The sequence below is a fragment of the Mchenga conophoros genome, linkage group LG16, assembly GCF_057382185.1.
Source record: "Mchenga conophoros isolate Kocher_MC1m ecotype Shallow Benthic linkage group LG16, M_conophoros_male_GT1.1, whole genome shotgun sequence".
NCBI classification, from domain to species: Eukaryota; Metazoa; Chordata; class Actinopteri; order Cichliformes; family Cichlidae; genus Mchenga; species Mchenga conophoros.
This window is the reverse complement of record NC_140541.1, coordinates 30,141,462-30,162,372: the sequence shown is the minus strand read 5'-3', so window position 1 is coordinate 30,162,372 and position 20,911 is coordinate 30,141,462. Positions and strand designations below refer to the sequence as shown.

The 20,911-nt window shown below is 42.3% G+C and overlaps 1 protein-coding gene across 1 annotated transcript in view; it reads left to right on the top strand.

Annotated features, from left to right (window-relative positions):
* Positions 1-2,099: 2,099 nt before the first annotated feature.
* Positions 2,100-20,911, top strand: part of gli2a (GLI family zinc finger 2a) — an 82,582-nt gene continuing 63,770 nt past the window's right edge. Inside the window, exons 1-2 of the mRNA XM_085249168.1 lie at positions 2,100-2,568; positions 19,470-19,609. Coding sequence (XP_085105294.1) covers positions 19,495-19,609 — 115 coding nt within the window. The 5' untranslated portion in view covers positions 2,100-2,568; positions 19,470-19,494. The remainder of the gene's footprint in view (positions 2,569-19,469; positions 19,610-20,911) is intronic.

The following is a 20,911-nucleotide window of genomic DNA, read 5'->3' as shown; positions in this document are numbered from 1 at the left end:
CTCTGTTTTTGCCTCGTATGCTGTGTTTGCACACGTTTCAAAGTGGAAACATATACAAACATATAAGCATGCGATAAACTGCTGGACTTATTTTCCATTTTCTGAGTGAAATATGAAGAAATGAGTGACAGCTCAAGACATTTGTGCAGTGTTGTATGTGACTGTGTCATGAGTGGGGACAGCTCATTGGTAAACTGGTATTTATGTAACACTTTTCTACTCTTACTATCCACTCAGACTTCACACACGCGCTGCACTTCAAGTACTTTTTAACTGCCACTCACATTCTGACGCAAAGCATGCATCAGGAGCTTTGGGGTTCAGTATCTTGCTTGGGGACATTTCCAAATGCAGACTGGTGGAGACAGGGAACAACTCACTTGATGGTCTGCACAGACTGCAGAGAGGACATGAAAACTCAGTTATTATTATATTTTATTTGAAAGGGGAAACTGATGAGTTTATATATATAATTTCTGTTTTCTGTTTTCACACATTCACTGCAACACCCAGCTTTTTAAAAACAGGACTTTTAGTAATGTTGACAAGGCCGATGCTGATGGATCGAGTGTTCTTCAGACTTTAACCTGCAAGATACCTGGTATAAAGTCTGTGCACTGATGTGTGAATAAAGCAGCTAATAACCTGTTTCATTAAGCGCTCCATCAGGCAGCTTCACCTAAACCACACAGGCACTTACTGTAGTAAGACTATGTCCTGCCTGTGAAAAGGACTACTGATTCTCCTGAAATTTTCCATGCTCCATGTGTGAAAGAGTCAGAATGCACAGAGCTCTGCAGCTTCTGGTAAGCCTGTGTTAAACGCAAATTCACTTAAGACCGGAAGGTGAGGAGGCGAGCTGGAGCACGGTTCTCATTTTCTTTTGCATTATGTTGATGGTCAGGTGCTGCATGGTGTGAACTTGGGGAAAGGATGCCACGTTGGCATCCTTTCCCCAAGTTCCCACTGGGAAGTTCCACTGGGAAGCACTAGGTCCTGCATTCATGTTTCTGTAAATCTAAAATTTTTAGAGACCTTGTGACACCTGCATGGGAGCCATGTTCCTCTTTTTTTAACAAATAAGATGCTGCCTTGGCATTTTGTGGCTGATAAAGTCAGTAAATCAGCTTCACCATGAGGCACTTCAGCATTAAAGTGGTGCTCACATGGAAAAACATCTGCTGGGGTATATATTCTAAGATTGAGGCCTTCAACTTTGGTTACTATGGGTATTTTTTATTTATTTATTTTATCATTAATCTGTACTTAAGCAGGATTTAGAGTTCAGTCTTTTTACTCTTCAGCTAAATTCAGATTTGATTAAAAGTAAACTTCGCGCACTTGTGCAGAGTGGACCTGGCTTCCCTCAGTTTCTGTCTCCTCTTTCCACATCGTCACTTTCCTTAAAAAAGAACATCTAATATTTTGAAAAAAGAACCACAAAATGAGCCTTTGAACGCTCTGCCACTGCCTGGGTTATGTGAGGTGAAATCTACTGTACATGCATCACATCATAAATGCCGTTTGTCCGCACCGTGCTGCCCCCGCTGCACCGCTCAATAAAAGGTTCCAACCAAGATGAAAAAGCCTACATGGAAGTAAACAAAGCATGAATTATGAAGATTGCCTGTTGTCTACTTTTTAAATCAACAAGCTGTGACTGGAACTACAGGCTGTGGATGTATCTGTTGCTGAATGCGCGTTTGGTTTGTTCATGATAAAAGAGCGCTTTGATAATGTGTCCACCCACTCAAAGAAATCACTGCTCCCAAAAGGGAAAATTACCAGGCGCTTATTTCTTTTCCAACATCAGCGCTTCAGCTGATGCAGATTTGCGCATTTTAAGCGTGAAGTCTAAACCCGGCTCAGATAGACACGCTTAAAGATGAAGCCTGTGAAAAACCGGGCAATAACTGAAACTTAAGCTAACTTTTTCCCCCTGCTTTCTGCAACTGCTGGATTGAGTTAGCCCGGCCCATCTGGTGCAGCAAATGGCCCAACTCACCAGGGAGCACGGGGAGTGAGAGGAGGGATGGTGAGGGGGGGAAGAGAGACAGAGAGAGAGAGAGAAGGAGGGGGGTCGGATTGAAAACAGATCAGCAGTCTGAAGATCTCAACAGCACCGCATGTCTCTGCAACAACTGCCGTGAGACGCACACAAACCGCGTTTGCTTCCAAACTTTTACGCGCATCAAGGAAGAAACTTAAGCATGAGGTTAGTTAGCTGAGAGCGCGCACAGCACAGCACGCACGCACAAGCGCACCTCTTCAGGAAGATGGATTGTAAGAAAAAGTTAGACACTGCGCTCTGAATCGGGAGACGAAAGAGAGAGAGCGATCGAGAGAGAGAGAGGAGTGTAATGTCGCGCAAACTTTGCGGCTTTCCAAACTTTTCTTAACTCGGTTCATGGAGTTTTGCGTCCAGCCTGGAGAGCGTCGCTCAGTGCTGGTGCCAGCTCGGTTCTAGTTTACGGGAATCTCGACTCCTGGCACAGTCCTCAACCCCCCACCCCCGGCAAAAACACGGAGCTGGAAGAGCTTCGAGGAGAAAAAGAGACGTCAGTGAAGGTAGGAGAAGTTCGTGCAGATGCTAACTGGAGTCGCTTTAATGTTGCTGGGTTTTTTTTCCCTCTCTTGTGTTAGAAAGTGTTTCACTGCTGTTCCTCCTCCTCCTCCTCTTCTTCCTCTGTTTCGGCTGCCTTGCGTGTCAGCGGCAGATGAAGCTTTTAGGGCAGCTTCACATCTCATTTGCACTTTGAACTTATCTGACACAGGAATCCAAAAAATTTTTGCTCCTGCAACTTGATCCATATGGGAAGAGATGTGATCAGAATACCCGGCGCCAATCCTCCTGCTTCACTTTTCACAGTTTAGCACTAACGTACCCAAAGTCGACTGTATTTTTATCTTCTTTTCATTTGTTTCATTTCAAGCAAAAATAACCTTTGATATATATTTTTTTCCTGCTTCATTGTAGTTATTCTGATGTCAGCCACACGCTCCACTTTTTTAATCCTGTAATGGTACAAAGGAGCAAAAATCAAACAGTGAGCTGAGGAATGGTGGACACATCAGTGCCTTGGACTGTGGGAGATGTGTACTTATTGTTGAAAGATTCAAAGTTTACTGTTTGCTCTGCAGCCTGAGCAGTCAACAAACACTTCACGCCTTTGTGGGGCCCTTTAGCAGCTATATTTGCTGTTGGCTTTCCCTCCTATCTAACAGGCGCTGCTAATGATCTCCAAAGTCATGGGTGGACTTTTATGAGTCCCCCTTTTTTCTTACTTGCTTTGGCCTAAATGTTAGTGGGAAAGAAGCCCCGTCTTTGGTGGGAATTTTTCTAAGTCACATTTGAAAATCTGCTTTATTATTATTATTTATTTATTTGTATGTTAATGAGACACAGATTTAGGAAAATTGGGATTTTTTTGGACTTTAAGGCCAAAATGAAGCTTTTTCTAAAGAATTTTTTGATTTTTTTAAAGGTTCAGATGATGGCAGCATTTGTGATCCTTTTTTAAAAACTGAGAAGGTTCATGTGTGTTTTTTTGCTGCACATGATGACACTGGCGGTCAGGGCTGAGGTGATTTGCATGAGAAGAAAAAAGAAAAAGTTTTAGTGCGTTTGGCCATTGTGAGGAATGAAGAGTTCCAACAGTTCAGGCCTATGGAGAGTGAAAGGAGGGAAGAATGGATGAGCCTATTCAGCTCATTCAGCCTCAGTTTGGGGGCTCCGCTCTGTGCCGTTCATAGACCCTATAGTGGCCATGTCACTTTCATCTCTGCAGCCCCCGTGTGCTGCTGAAGCCCCCCATTTCACACAGGCCCTATTTTATTGATCTGCTTCTTGTTTTTTGTTTTGTTTTGTTTTGTTTTGTGTGTGTATGTGTGTGTGTGTGTGTGTGTGTGATATCTCCCCCACAGCACATCTATCTAAACACGTGTGTGTGTGTGTGTGTGTGTGTGTGTGTCTGTCTTTTTTGGAAGTCTGCAGAAAATTTAATGAACCACATACTGGTAAAGGAGTCAATGTGTGTGTGTGTGTGTGTGTGTGTGTGTGCGTAGGTGTGTGTGTTGGAAGAAGAAGAAGAGGAGGAGGGGGTACTTTTCTTTTTTCTTTTTTCTTTTTTTTAAAGCAAATACCGATGAAGTCTAGCGTACAGGGGCAGAAAGGAGGGTTTGGAGGGTGAAGTGACTCTGAGGAGGGGGAGGAGCACCCCTATACCACCACCACCCTCCTCCTCCTCCTTCTCCAACACCACAACCGCTCACTCCTGCTGAGTAAACTCAAAAGTTGAAAGACAGAGAGAGAATGCCTCTCACAGTCTGCACTGTACCAATGAAGCCATTCAGCGGCCTGTCACCTCGTGATGGCATAAAGTGCAGCCAGCGTCGGGATGCAGTAGCTGTGGGGGGGGGGGGGGGGGGGCGGGGGGGTGTGTGGGGCTTCTGAGGCCTCTGTGGTTGAGCGGAAAAATGTTTGCACTGGAATTTAGCTGCTGTGGATGAAGGATAGCTGCTGCTTGCTCCCTTAAGTGCCGTGTAAACCCCTGAACTGCTGCAGGGAGCGTCAGACAACACTTTGCAGACATACTGATGAGCACTTGGCCATCAAATCTTTGAATATGTGCCTTCAATCACTTCAGTTAGTTGATTGTAATCCAGATTATAATCCAGAAAGTGTACAGAACCTCCAGAAGATGAATGCGTGGATGCTTGGCTGTTGGTGGTAGATCGGCAGAAGAAAAATAAATAATGAAAAAGCAATTTAGGCTGACAATCTGACTCCATTTAGGCTACAATTTTTAGAATAGCCATGGGAATTGGGACATGGAAAAAAAAATAGGTTTCCAATTCATCTTTATGTTTATTATGCCTTTTGTCCCCCCCGATCTGCACTGAAAAAAAACAAGTGCAGGGAGTTCCAGGGAAAGGCTGTATTGTGAGTGTTAATAAATCAATACTTCAATACATGTCACATTTTCTAAAATGACAATATTTCAAAAATGTTGTTTTTCGCTGTTACAGCATATGATATGTAATAACAGTATGCTGATCAAACAGGCACTAGACACCTCTTTTGGAAAGTTATGTGGATTAGAAAACTCAATTCCAAGGCTGTGGAGGCACCAATAAAAAGAGTCAAGAGGAATCTGGTGATATTAGCTAATCGACACAAAACAATTACTTGATTTTATTTTATTTTTAAAAGCAGATGAAAATACAAAAGTGAGCTAAATGATTATATTAAAGGATTATGAAAAATAGTTGAGAACGACACCCATATATTCAGAGTGTGTGTGTGTTTTTGCTCCTGTTTTCACTGAGCTGGCCTCAGACTGTCATTTCAGTCTGTAACTGCATCTTTGGGCCTTTTTCATCTTCTTCTTCTTCTTTCCTCTCTCTCCTCCTCCTCCCTTCATTTTCTTTTGAAAAACTTAAACATTACTGGCAGAGGAGCAGAAGCATGTGCACGCCTGAGCGTCGTGGACATGGTAGTGAGAGAGTCTGTGTGCGAGAGTGGGAGTCGATCTTGATGAGTCGGTCGTGAAAGGCCTGTTAACTCCTGCCTGCCTGTTGCTTTATTACCGTTCGAGTTTGTAGCGAGCCAAAATGAGCCTCGGGCTACCGGGAAATGTCCTCCAGGCTCCTGACAGGCAGTCCGTCACCAGCTGCAGCTCTTTTCCCTGACTGATGAACTAAATGTAAATAGAAAACCGTGAGTCATGTTGTCCCTGCTCAGCTTTGCAAAGTTGTTTTTCAGACATTAATTTTGGACCGAGTCAGGGTGAGATAGTTTCAGTTCAAGTTCAAATTTTTAAATTGAACTTTAGGCCCAAGAACCTAAAATTTAAGAGCTGAAGCTAAAACCTAATCTGCTGCAGACAACATCCTTCCTTCTAAAACTTTTATTTCTTGTTGATCTCATTGACCAAAGGGTGTTTTAAACCATCTTGGCTTGAGCTGAACTAAACAGTGATTAGATTTAAGCTTTTAGGGAGAGGTGAAAGCACACTACTGTAGGTGCGCTAAGGTGCACAAAAAAGATTGAATCTTTAAAGAGAAAATTGATTTGATTGATTGATTTTCATTATGATTGGAAGACAAATCTAAGTGAAATTTTAATATTTGAATAATCGACCAGTCTGAGCGTAAAGCAGGAAATACTCAGCTTCAGATGCATTCACACTCCATGTGCTTTAGGTGAGTGATCTGCCTGAACAGAGCGTGGAGGAGGCAGCACGCATGATGCTCTGTAAGGTTCTGGAGAAGCTCGGTTTGAAACCAGCTTTTAGTTATCCTGCTAAAATCTTCTCTGAGCACGCCTTAAAACCTGAAGCGACCGTCTCTGTGAGAGTCCCATAACTGACAACTTAAGATTACTTTCTGTTTTAATTTGTTTTCACTTCAGGCTGTGGTGTCTCAGGATTTTTGTCCATTCTGAGTCTTTAATGGGTTTTTTTTATGCCATTTCTACTTATATATTTTCTTTGAGTTCTTCTGCTTATCATATCGACGTGGCTGTTATGGTTTTATTTCTCCCTCTTTTTCACGCTGTGTGGTGTGCTTTTTAAAAAAAGGGTTTTGACTTGAAATTTGAGGGGTCAAAAAGATCAGGAAACTCACAATTCTGTCTTCACGTCTGTCACGGCCATTGTGCTTTTTTAAAAATATAGAAAACGTGATATCATCAGTTTCATTATCAGTTTCTCTTTCTCTTTTAAAAGACAAAAAAACATAATTGTTAAATATTCACATTATTGAGGGGATGATAAGTGCGATCACACACCCCTTACAGAGCAAGATGTGTGTTTGTGTGTTAGTATAGGTTTGTATGCAGGGATTAAATATATAACGACTGATTTTCACCATCACAAAAAAATGCTGTAAAATAATTAATTTGGTTTGTTTTATTTCAATTTGCTGAACCCGAAGTTAATGATTATGATTTAGAAAATAAAACATAATGAAATGTGTAGCTCAAAGCTGACATGTGGACCAAGTGAGAAATATCTGATATTGTATTAATGAAATCTGTTAGACACTCTGATTTGGTGATGATGAGACTCACTGTGAGACCCGCAGCACACAGACAGACGGGGTGGGGAGGTGTGCTGAGGACTAAAATGTGCAGGGATGAATTGATGAGACTTTAATGGGCGTTTAGAGCGGCAGTAAAAGGCGGCGTGCAACCGCCATCTTTCACAGTCAGCCTGCACTTCAGACGGAGGGGAAAGTGTGCGAGCGAAAGAGAGAGATGGCCGCTTACATTCATGTGTAGAGCCCTTCACTCAATCCCGTCTCCTTTGCTTCTGGCATGGCGGGCGGCGCAGGACAATCCCCGCTTGTTTTAACACTTGTTGTTTCTCTCCCCTCGAGGCGTCCCGTTCAATTCTGACTCAAGTGCGTGAGGTTAAAGAGGCTCACATCATATCCGGGCTGGGCTTCGTCCTCTTTACACTAGAGCGGGTACGAGTGGCCACTCGAATCCCGGCACAGAAACAGAGGTCACGCCACATTCAAAAGGAGCACACATGGCCTGTGAGAACACATGTGAAAATGCAGGATAATGTAGTTTTAACAAGCCGTTTTAAGGGCTGTGCAGTAAAATAACTGACAAGCTCATTACAGGCCGATTGACCTCGTCAATCACTGCAGCCTTTCTCCTTCATCTTCAACACGATTGCGGCGGAAATAAGTTGTTTCAGGGAAACTGAGCCAAACTGAGGGTCTAACGATCGCCTTCCTCTGTCATGTAATTCTACCTCAGCCAGCTCGAGACTCTCCAAAGAGGGAGGAAAACTTAAACACATCCACTCTTGTATACACTGTACTTGGTGTGATGCACGATGTGTCATCAGCAGCAGCGGTGGACAAACACACAGCCCGGTCAAACTCTTCACAGACGCTTCTCCACTGACTCATCTCAAGCCTGGTTTCCCAAAAGTGTTTCAGGTCTAACATCATCATTGTCTATCAGCTTACAAAGGAACAATGGTGGTCATAGAGCGGGGGTCTTGCGGGGAAACCCTACCCAGGTCACCACAGGTCAGTTCATTTGCAGGAAGGGAGGGAGGGGGGGTGGGGTGGTGAAACTTATTCTATTATCTCACCGCAAGATAAACTCTGTGGACAAAGGAAAGTGACAGGTTGGATGTTTTTTTTAAGCCGAACACTGAATATTTTTAATTTAGTCCTGTGACTAAGTGATGAAGTGTTTGTCTCTGGCTTGGACCGTTAGAAAAATGGTAGATTACCAGACATTATTAGCCTGTATCAGCTACAAGCAGTAACCTCAAGAGCTGAAAAATAAAACCAACATGGAAACAGCAACAGGTGCAGTTCCTTTAACATCCACTTGAGGCTCCAGCAGTCTGTTAGTGCCCATAGACGTCCATGTGATGTCCAACTTCACATGAGAGCAACAAATTATTTTCCGTCTCTATAGCTAATTTTCCCCTTCGCAACAGCTTTAATTGTGTGATATTTTTAACTCACCTGTTTAAATTGTTTTGCATATTTTGCATCATTAGGGGGCGTGGTCTCTTTGACTGACAGATGGCTGTAGTTGATAGCTGTCTGCTAGGCTTCACCTCGTCCCTGACCTGGACCTCTGGATTGTGTTTATGCTGCCTGAGCCTTTTGACGCATTTTTAATGAAATTATCGGACCAATAATATGGCTGCTGTGCGGTTATTTGTACTAACTGATATCAAAGAAGTCCAAGCTCCAGTGAAATTCTAGAATTTTATTAAACTGTGTCTGTATGCTCCCATACAGTCTACAGAGGCAGACTGCAAAGCATTTCAGCGATGATCAGGTGAAAACTTACCACTTCATTCAGATATGGTCACTTCCTGTTGTAGCTAGCATTTATAGATGTAAACAGAAAGTTGGCACCTAAACTGCACTGCACTCTTCTGCACATGTAGCCCTTACAGAGAATCAGCTTCAGATATTGTCCACAGTTGCTTTTTATTAAATGTAGCACACAGCACAGAGAAATAGTCGACCTTTGACCTGTTCACACTTTAGGAAATAGTTTTTTTTACACGGGCACAATCAAATGTTGTCAAGGTGTTTAATATCCAGACTAAAATTGGACATTTGCATTCTCATATTGTGCGTATTGTAAATAAAAAAAGGTTAAAGATTGAACTTCACATCTTTAGACTAAGTCGAACTGTCTTCCCAAAATATTTGAGTCTGTAGAAAGTGATGATGGTGTCCTGTTTATTGTGAACAAATGGAAACCACATGGGAAGGCAGAGTAATGTTTCCAAGCTCATGCATGCTTTCTTCAGTCCATGTTGCCCCCCTGACTGGCTGTGGAATCAGCTGTTAGTGCCATTGATGAGGAGGATTTCTGATTTCCCTTCACTGTATCATTGTCACTTCCTCATTAAACACCCAGCAGGCTTTTTTCTGTGTGGTGGAGAGCTGTGAGATAGACTGACACAGGCTAACAGACAATGCAGTATTGTCTGTGTTGTTTGCCGTTGGCCCTAATCTGATGCAGAGGCAGAGATCGGGGTTTGCGCAGAGGCCACTCGCAGCAAAATGCAGCCATCGTGCTCAAAGAGAGAGAGGAGGGGGATCTGTTTGTGCTCCTAACTCTGGGGTTTGTGTTGGGAAGGGGAGAGGGCAGGGAGTTTGTAAGTTGTGATTTACACCAGGCCCTCCCATAGCTACAAAGTCAACGCAGCCTTAAGGGCAGGGCAGCTGGGCTCCTTTTCTTACATTTCCATATGATGGGAAATATTAGATTCCACATCACGCTGACTCAGTGCCAGGCCACAGTCTCCTCTCAGATAGAAGCCGGAGACAAGAGTCGGAGCTCAGAGTTGAGCTAGGATATAGAGACATGTGGTTGTCTTCAGCAAGTTCCTCCAAACCTTCCCCCTCCTCCCTCATGGCGTTTCTGTTGCTGCCATCCTCTCCTCTCTCTCTGTGGCTTGGGTCTGCTTGTGTTTTGTAATCAGCTCATTAGAGAGAAAGTAGGATGAAAACCTCGCCGTGTTATCTTCAGGGCCCATTTTTGTTCTAATTTGTTTCACATGCAAAACTTCTGTAATGTCAGGCTGCTCTGAGCGTGAACTCGGTAATGCCAAAACATGGTCGCAGGGCAGCAGTGGATTCCAGGGTGAAAAAATTCAGGTGAAGACGGCAGAAAAGGGTTGTTTAACAGCAAAGCGCATGTTACCTTTCATATGGGCCTGACATAAGAAGGTCACGCTCTAGGTTAAAGAATGCAGCTTCATTAAAGTGGTTTTTCTAACACTAAATCTAATCCTTGCATTTAGAGGACAGTGCCATTTGGCTCACCTTGAGCTACACATTTAGTACTTTTAGAGTTTGTAGCAGCCACATAAAAGCACACGGGAAAAGGGACGGTCTACCATTTCTACACATAAGGATCAATCGAGAACCACAGCTCAGCTTCTCAGCTTCTTGGAAAGTTTTGAGGCTCTTTCTGGAGCAGAAGAGATGTCTGAGTAACTAACTGAAAGTCTGCAATACAAACTGGGAGTGTGGAAATTAGCAGCTAATGGTGTAATTATTAGTTTTAGTGAAAAATTTAAAATAAAAAATTAAAATGCACTTTAGGTCCTGATAACTGTTACTGGTCAACTAGGATCTCATCTGAAGATGCGCTTTGACAGCTGCTTTGGATGCCTGCATAAACACACATGCACAGCAAACTTCAATGGGAGTCCCTCTGCTGTGACTAAAGCTTTGACTGTGAATTGGCAGCAGCTGGCATGAGTGGCCGATGCAGACACATGCAGACTGTCAGCTATCAGACACTTCTACTAAACTCACCACAACGACGTGGAAGCTGCACCACAGTGAAACCTGAGTGTAGCAAATGCCAACATTGGCTCGTTGGAGCGTCCGAACACAGACGTGCAGAGTGGCAGTTTAGCTGATGTCGTGGTCGAGGTCAGTGACAGCTGGAGTGGTCGAGAGTGAGTGCTAACAGCACGTTTAGGATGAATGGCCCCCGGCCAAATGCTTCAGAGAGGGAGGCACGACTCAGCAGTGTGCATGGTGGCACCAGTGACAGCTGGGACTTAAAACACACATTACATGGATACAGACTCAGCTCAGCTTCATTCAGCTGAGATATGCAAGCAATGAGAACTTTCTAACTCGTCAGCTTATCAGTTAATGGTTTGATTAATGATTTGCATGCTTGTTGTAGACCAGCGTGGTGGGGCCACACTGGCTAAAATAACTTGAAAATGTTAAAAAAAAAAAAAACTTGCTGTGAAGTTTGGCGCGGGCATAGTTGTTCCGTGAATTGTGATAAATTCGGCAGTCCTGTGACATTTCTTCTTGCAAAAAAGTGAATACTTGCAAAAATAAAAGCATTCCCACTTTGCAGCTAAGGTGTAAGGTTACACAGCAGAAGAATGCGTGGCAAATATTTTTTTGTCCCTTTTTCATGTAATCATTCAATAGAGATCAAAACAATTCAATTCAGTTTTTTAATATAGCGCCAAATCACAACAGCAGTCACCTCAAGGTGTTTTACATACTATATATTTTATAAAATAATATGGTGAAAACCCCAGCGATCAAAGGCTGACTTTGAGAATGCATTTGGTGACAGTGGGAAAGAAAAACTCTCTTTTAACAGGAAGAAAATGTAAGAATGTGAGTGACACCTAAATTTGCGCCAAACTCTTTTTTTTTTTTTTGTGCCTTTGACAGTGTTAGGACCATTACAAAAAAAAAAATAAATAATAATCACATTCATATATCTTCCCCTCCAGCTGGTGACCGTGTACTATATAGGCCACGAGCTCCACATCTGTTTTCTGTTGGTTGAGAGAGACAAAGAGATCAACCACAGGATATTGCCTTTACTAGAAGGAAAGGTCAGGTTCAGGGGTGGAGCAAGAACTCATCCACAGGGCTTTTTTCTCTCTGCTGTTTTAGATGCCTTTTATATTACATCAGTTGTTAGCTTCTCATTACTCTGTATGATCTGCAATCCACTGGATACTTGGTCTTTGGTGAGGGATTTGGTTCCCCCAGTGTGTTGTGCACATTGTAAACATTTGGAATGGATAGTAGATTCATACAAACATGGAATGCAATGGAGAAAATAGTTCAGTAATCCCCGATTTACATGCCTGTGATTGAAAACAGGGCTCACACATATGAGCCATAGTGGTTTTAATTGATATAAGAAATTATTTGCAGGCTTCCTTTGATTCACTGCACGTTAAATTGCTCTTAAAGCAAAGATCTTAAAGTAGCTCAGCCAAGTTAAGTGCTTAACCCTTAAAACAACCTTCACCCTGGCAATGAGAAAGCATATTGTGGCAATCGTCTCCTTTCTGCTTGGCTGACCTGAAGCTATACATGTGAGGCAGCCTGTGGTAATTTCGACCTCTGAATCAAACTAATGGATAACGTGCTACTGTCAGGCCTCTCACGTCTCAACTGCTTTCATGATCCTTCAGACCTGAGCTTCAAATCCTCAAAGGGAGACATTTCTCCGCACAGAAGTGATTCACCCATGGAGAATGTGTCCTGTCCTAGTCTAAACTTGTCTTTTCCCAAAGGTCTTTGTAGTCGCCGTCCATTTTGGCATATCATCTGTCAACAAAAACATTCCTAGTCTGATACAGACTGTTTTGCACTGATGGGGTACAGATTTTGCCACAACAACATCAACCACATTAAGTAGTTTTATGGTGTTATGAAAGGAGTTGAGGGTTTGTTTAAAGGTGCCAAGGTCACATCTTCCGTTTTACAAGACATCTGCATTTTGCATGATGTCAAATATTTGTAATATTGTATCCTAAGAGTTTTTTTTTTCATTTGTAACAGATTTGTAGCTACATAGGGGAAGAATAAAGAAAAAAACAACTCTAACATGTTTTCATATTTTTAATTTTATATGGTGGACTACAGTTGAGCCACGTTACCATTCAGTGGTCATCCCAAAGTTCAGTCTTATCCTGTTTACCTTTGATCTTCGGTCTCCACCAACTTTTAAGGGAAATGTTGGATTTTTAGTTCTTAAATGATGAACTGTTGTTGGGTTTTTAGAGATTTATCACTGAAAACAGCATGCTGCCATGGCTGCAAACCCAGCCAAAACTATAAATTCAAGTGAAATAAACTCTTGGGAGAAAGAGGGCCAACGCAGTTGAGTGACCCGTTTTATTGGTATTGGTTATTATGACTATAAAGGTATAATACCTGGTCAAAAAACTCTAAGTTTTCCACATAATCTCAAGATTTAGTACCTAACAAGCATATCTACGGTGGGTCATTACCCCATGACTTTACTTTCACATGACCATGACCTATGTTCTTTACTCTGGCACCGAAAACAACATGCAGAAATCAAAAAGTTAAAACAATTAAGTAATGGACATTTGCCTGAATACAGTCTCAAATGTGGTGAACCAAAGGTGAAAGTTTTAGAGTGTGGTTTAAAAAGTACTGCCATTTTACTGTTAGGTAGTGTTGCAGCCAAGACCAAAAATGAGCTGAATAGTCTCAGGAAGGAAGCATTTGGTAAGTGAAAAATGCTCTCATGGAGAGAACATCTGGGAAGTTAAATTAAAGGTTACTTATGAAACTGTCACAGAGTCAAGGAGAAAGTCCAGCCAAGGTGGTTAGAGCTGGCCATGAGAGGGGGAAACCATATGTTTTTATGTCCACATTTTGCCGTGAGCTCTCTGAATACGCAGGGGATGCAACAAAAGCACAGTAAAAAAAAAAGAAACTTGCGGTGAACCTGTCACCAGCACTTCCCCTCCGTGCACCGTACACCTGTCTACCTGTAAATTAGATCTGACAGCTGAAGAATTCCTACGTAACCTAAAAATAACATGAAACTTATTCTGTTCCTACGGAGAGTAAATAAGTAAAAATATAAATTATACAATTATCAAGGCATCAGTTAGATGGTTTAGTGGTCATTGTGTGTCACTGCATTTTAAAAGATTGTGAGTTCGATCCAAGCTAGCCAGCCTTATTGAAGCATGCTAGCATACGGTGTGTGTGGTGATCAGATTCCAACAAACCAAATGTGGGTGGGACAATGTGAAACACCCTAATATGGTAAGAGGTTATATGTAATGTAATTAACAAACTATGCAGAATATAGATTGGTCAAAAAGGTAATAACTAAAAAACAAATGGATTCTTTTTTCCCCCCAGATTGACTATTAAGTAAATACAGTAAGCATACGTGAAAGATTCTTATAAAATAGCCTTCCTTCACCCATGTTTTCCCATTTTGTGTCTCAGTAGTTGTTCAGCCGTTATTTGAGCTGCTGTTCTGTCTGGTAACCATCTTTAGGTTTCAATAGGAATGCATCTGTACATCTGCAGGTCTCTTTTTGAGCGGCATGTTTCTTGTTAGAGCCAAGTATTCTGACTTCTATAAAGTAGAGCAAATACAAATGTGGGACACCGTCCCTGTAACAAGAAATAAAAGTGTTATCCACCGCTGGTCACGCTATAGAGCTGACTTTTAGTTAAGCAAACTTAATGGTTTAGCAGTTTTTTCAGCTTATGTGAATTATCCCTGTCATAGGACAACTTTAATCTAATAGGCTTAGTCACCTAAATGTAACCAAATCTGAACCAAAAAGATGGCAGATCAGGAGGTACTCATAAGGGTTAAAGATGTTAAAGGTGACAAATAAGAAAATATGAAGAGTAGTATACAATCCAAAGTCTACAATACCTCAAAAAAAAGATCAAAAGTCTTTCATCTTAATCATGGCTCCAAAACAAAATGTGTGATGAAGATCCAAAAATATGTAAAACAAAACCATATTTTGGCTCATTTTAGTTGTTTTGTTAACCTGCATGAGTGTCACCGTCAGAAACCCGAGCAGAGAGGTCTGCAGGTGGCATAGGGGCTGGAGACCTCACTTATCCGTCTGTCCCTTGTTTGCCAAGTGAGCAGAGTGTGGGACAGCAGTTGGTGTGAGAAACTGACTGTGTGTGTGTGCGCGCTGCCAGGAAAGAGAGCCTACCAGCATACGGATCGCATTCACTGAAAGATAGGAAGGAAGAAAGTAAGAAGAGCAAAGCCTGGAAATCTTCAGAATGAGAGGGCCTCTTTTGATGTGTGTTTGCATTCCTTTCAGTGTTGGTGAAAGGGGAGCTGTTGAACGGTAGTGGAGGAGAGGAACACTTGAAACTGAACGAGGCGCTAAGAAAAACACACACCGGGTCTCATAACAAAAGTCCTGCACGTCTGAGACGAAGGGGGCAGAAGGTAAATTAACAGAGAGCGGAAGAGGAGTTCAGACAAAAGCAGGCGAGACCAGGGGAAAATCAATCCTGACGTGAAGAGCAAATTCATTAAGCAGGCGATTTTTCTCACTACTGCTTTCATCGTTGCTCCCACAACAAATGATTTTGCTCAGAAATAAATGGAATGATATGGCTCTCCTATGATCTTAGGTCACTGGCAGCTCATCTAGGGCTTGGTTTGGTTTTAGCCACATGCTGAATAGCCTTTTTTTTAAAAATATATAAAGTAGAAGATGATACATTTCAAATGAGGTGTTAGACATTTTGGGGTTAGTTTTTTTGTGTTAAAGTTTTCCATTTGATCTTCCAAACAGGCAAAACGTCAATGAAAATGGGGGGACATCAACTGAACACTAATCCTAGGTGACCTGATGGATCTTAAGAGGTTAAGCCTCGAAGCAGAAAACATATCAGTGACAACTCCCCATTACCTCAGTCTTTTTCCGGTGCCTTGTGCGGTTACTGGCACGCCTGGACCGTCCATCGTAGCAAAGTCCTGGGGAAGGAAAATCAAGATGTGCAATCTCTCCTATAAACTACTCCTTTTCTATGAATCATCAAATACAATAATTTATTATAAATCTAGAATATGTTCAGCAGACTGCATGTGACAGGAAAGGAAGGATTTGGGTAATTAAATAAATATAAGATGTTTCTTTGTGTCTGTGCTCACTTCTAAATAGCAGTTTTGAATGTTTGCAAGATAATTCACTAAAGTGGGGAAAATCATCCAGTTTTTTGTGGCAGGAAGGAGCAAGAACAAAGATGAAAGTGAAGCTTAAGGTTTCGGATATGGTTAGTCTGGCCTTAACCACAGGCAAAGAAAAGCAGCTTTGCATTCAGATGAACAAAATAAATCATTTAGAACTGCAATCTGCGTAAGTCTTGTTTTGGGATTTTGTTGTTAGACTGACATTGCTGTGGTGTTTTTAGCTCTGCACTTCCAGGAAATCATTCGATCATCAGAATTTTGAGGCCGTCTGTAGAGCATCGCCTCCAGTGACCGTCCTGTAAGAGACCAGATAAATTTAAAAGCCTGGGTTCTGCTCAGGTGTAACATAAAAAAAGAAGACTCAATCAGATGCCTGCTCTGCCCTCTGAAGTCTCTGAGCCTGTGGTCACATGACACCAGAGGGTGGATGGGGGGGGGGGGGGGGGGGGGACGCTGCTCGTCCTGCGACAGGCTGCCCAGCCAACCAGAAGATGAGTAAAGAAGTGCACCCTTGTTGTTTGTTCGCCTTTGGCCCCTGCCATCTGTCCGCTTAGTTCCTGACACCTGTACCAGCCCGTCAGAACTGGGCTCCCCTGTCATTGGGGGCAACAGGGTCTTGCCTGTAGGGAGAGATTGGTTAAGGGGGGTGGAGGGTGTAATGTAACAGCTCCAAGGTATTAAGGAAGGATGAGTGAGGGTGAAGTTGGGGCCACTTTTTCAAAAATGTGCTCAAATTTTCCAGTTATTGACAGTTTTTGCACCTGTTTTTTTATTTATTTGTTTCTTGCTAAACGACCTTTAAAGGTGTTTGCACCCCCAAACCCCTCTTAATCTAAGTATTGGCTCGAGGTTCAGAGGCAACTGGAAACCAAATAGTTGGCTTGCTGTAAAAGCATGGAAACGGCCATTAATGCGATGCCAGATGTTCATCAGGCGGCAATGTTAAGGGGAGGATTCTCAGTCAGGCTGCTTGAAAGGCGAACACGGTTGCTCCGAGCTCTGGTCTGTTCATGGGCACATCTTATCCGAGCCAACAGGGATCACCACCAAAAACTAGTCGGCTTTTTGGCCAACTCTAAATACGATAAAGGCCCATGAAAGAGCAAATTAGATTCTATCACTAAGGTGATGTCAGAGTGACGGACTTCTCAGAGACGAGATGGCTCGCTGGCGAGCTCAGCGACATTTTTGGCAGCAGAAAAAAAGAAACAGATGTAGCCTAAACCTGTTAGTCGCCCACCTCTAATCGGCTTACATTGGCTCACTGACAGGCGACTGGCACCTCCGAAGGGTAACAGACATGGCTGCTAGTACGCACACCTCACAATAAAGCATGACATGTTGGAAATCCACATGAAACCGAAAACAACGCTTCACACGTTTGCCTGGTAGGAACCAGATCACTGAGCTATTAGGTTTCCATTTGAATGACAGTATCATTCTCCACATTCCTAATTGTGTATTTACCTGGTGTCACACCATCCCGTGTTTTAATATGTTACAACATAGGCTCCACTAATGTAATTTATTATCATCAGGCTGCTCTGAAAGCTCCCTGAAAAGCCTTCAGTCGATCCAAAATACACAATGAGACAACTAACTGGGACTAGAAAGAGAGATCCGTGTTCTTCTATATTAACGTCTCTTTTTTGGCGCAATTTAAAATCCAGAATTGAATTTTAAAATACTTCTCCTCTTGATTAGGCCCCATCTTATCTTGAAGACCTCACAGTATCATATAATCCCAACAGAGCACTGGCTTAGTTGTGGTTCCTTGAGATTCTAAAAGTAGAATGGGAGTTAGAGACTTCAGCTATCAGGCCTCTCTTCTGTTGAACCAGCTCCCAGTTTGGATTCAGGAGACAGACACCCTCTCTGCTTTTAAGATTAGACTTCAAACTTTAAGATATAAGCTTTCTAAAAAAGCTTATAGTTTGGGATGGATCAGGTGACCCTCCCTAACACAAAGTGAGCCGGGTGTTGTTGTGGATAGGTGCTGTATAACTTAATTATTTTGTGGTTTATTTGCAGCCAAAAATCACATTTGTTTCTCGTATATAAGCAACAATTAATATCCTCTGGATGTTGTTTGTGTTCTTTGGGCACATATTAGGTCATAAACACATTTGGTTTATAAGATCTGAGGTTGTTTTAATCAGCTAGCTGCAAACAGGTGTGAGGAGAGGACAGAAACCTGCAGACCCAGCACCCCCCTGTGATTACATGCAGTTGTTCATTCTCTTGTCTTTCCAGCATTGTGACAAACGTTTTCTCACCAGTGTCTGAAAGCATGTGGAAGAGCAACGACCACAAGCTAGCCAGAATGACTTTTCCCTTCTAGGCCAGCCCGGTGGTGGGGGGCTGGTGGGGGAGGTGGATGGAGAGACTGGGTCTTATTTGCTCTCAGCAGAGGATGATCTTGTAGATCCCACCAAGTCAAACAAGTGGCAGGTTGCCAAGTCATCGAGCCTTTCACACAGACATGAGGAGGTATTGACACAGTGCGTGAGGCTAAAACCTCAGCGCTGAGGGCCACTCACATTTACAATTGGAACAGAAGGGGCTCCATGAACTCATTACATCAAACTGAGAAACCTGAGGGTGTGTGTGTGTGTGTTCAAGGCTTTTCGGTTACACTGGCACACCTATGGAGATATGCTACAAACACACTATAGCAAGACAGTTTTTGTTAGTTCAGTATGAAAAAAAATTCACCTCTCTTGCTTCCTGTGCCGTCTGTTATGTCAGCAGTAATTGCTGAGAGTAATTTACTTATTTAATGTTTGGCTTCCTGAAAGCCCAACTGTGCAATTCTACAATCTCCAGATTTTAATGTTGGGTCTTTTTCCAACTTAAATTCTATTTTGTAGCTTAAAGATTGTTGAAATTTGTTTGGCTTGTGAATGGAAACATTTGTGCTCTGTTAAACTTAGCTCTGTTTTTGTTAGTCTAGTGGTTCTCAAACTGTGGGGTGGGACCCTCTGTTGGGGTATTTGACCCACTGTAAGGGGTCAGTTTTTTGTTCTTTGCTTTTATTTTTTTGTTACTATTCATGTTAATAATTGAAGATAAATGTGGACTGTAAAGTGGGAATTAGTCTGAGTTTCTGAAGAGGGGCATGCAAGAAAAAGTTTGAGAACTGGTGTGCTAGATGTGAGAATGATGAGTATCTTTTTCGCTCGTTAGAAGAAAAGGACAATGTTTAAATATTTTTCAATGCAAGAAAAAAAATGTTTTGAGTTGATTTCCCAGAATGACAGAACACTAATACATTACTACAATACATTAATACAACTGTCTGACTTTTCTGTATTATTATTATTATTATTATTATTATTATTACGCTGTTTTTGCTTCTGCAGGACTTTGAGTTCAGCACAGTACTTCCTTCACCACATGATGTTTTCCTTGATCAGTTTTTTGACCTTATGTTCTTATGTGTGTCTTGCCTCTGCAGCTTGTGACAGAAATTGAAGAGCAGCATGGAAACTTCAGCTCCAACAGCAACTGACAAGAAGGAGTGTAAGAGTTCTGGTCTGGATGGAAGCAGCTTCTCAGAACTCCCGAAGAAACCCTCGCCCACCACTCTGACCAGAGGTACATCCGTATCCGTTTGCTCTTTCCTCATTGTAAGGTGGAAGTACAGCAGAAGAGATGACAGATTAGAGCTTTGACATAATACTTGTCAAAGTAATTTGTTAAAAAAACAAAAAATCAGCTTCTCTTTGGCGCCTTCAAACACCAGAATCTGGACCTTTGTCTTTAGGTTTCTGCACTCTGCACTGCAGTGAACTGCTGCTCACTAAGTAGTTGGGTGGCACATGAAAATGCTCAAAGATGGGGGCTGCGTGTTTCAGAGATGTCAGAGAATGAGTGATGAAAAAATGTTATAATGAGGTCGAAAGACCTTGTTCTCACCTCCCGAGTGTAAATTTCATGAATTACTAAAAAAGGCTGGCACAGCAGTGGACGACATGGTGTATCAGAGGCCGTGGATAAAGAGGAGGGAGGAGGGAAGCACCTTTGAAATGCTAACAAGATGTCGTATGACATTGTGGCGTTAGCGCTATTTCTGCTTAATGATGGGCTTGGTGGCCTGCCACGAGAGGAGCCATGAGCATTAATTGTTTAGGGATGCGTGGTGAGAAACTAGGGCGTTTCAGTGCGTCCTCTCTGGCACCTCCACAAAGGGTCCAAAAGTTTTTCAAACCAGCGATAAGAAAATATTGCACTTGCCATAACATGAATTATTCAGTCGTTTACACAGTTGTGACCATTGTGTGTCACGGAGGCTGTGGGGGTTGAATTTTCATAACCTTGCCCCATTGAAAAGCAGCAGGCTGCAACCATCAGGGGTTATTTGTGCTTGTGAGGTAACAGTGAGGGTGCTGGGTGTCCAAGACTTCGTCTCATAATTAAAAGATGAGAGCTCATGTTTTCATTAGTGAGTGTGTGATGAAAACTCATCATAACGAGGTTGGAGGACCTTGTTGGGGCCTCTGAGGTACAAGTGTTATAAATTACTAACGCCGGCTGGTGGACACTGAACCCCCTCAGAAAGATGCTCTGGCATCAAGTGAGAGGCCACTGCAGCGAATTCAAGTTGTTTTACTGTTTAATGAAGTGCCTGATGCCCTGGCATCACAAAGCTCACTTTGTCACACAGGGGAACCTTTAAAGTAGGACATTAGTATGTCATTAGATAGTTTTAAGGCTTTTGCTTTCAATTTGGATTATGCCTCCTTTTCGTTTCTTATATTAGTATGCAGATTCAAACAAAAAATATAGGACGATTGTGAATACATCAAGTAGTTTTGTACTGGTAAACTTTTAGGGCCTTGTTTGTTCTGCTTAGTCGTATTTGAAATGGAATTTTTAAGTACTCAAACTACATTTAAA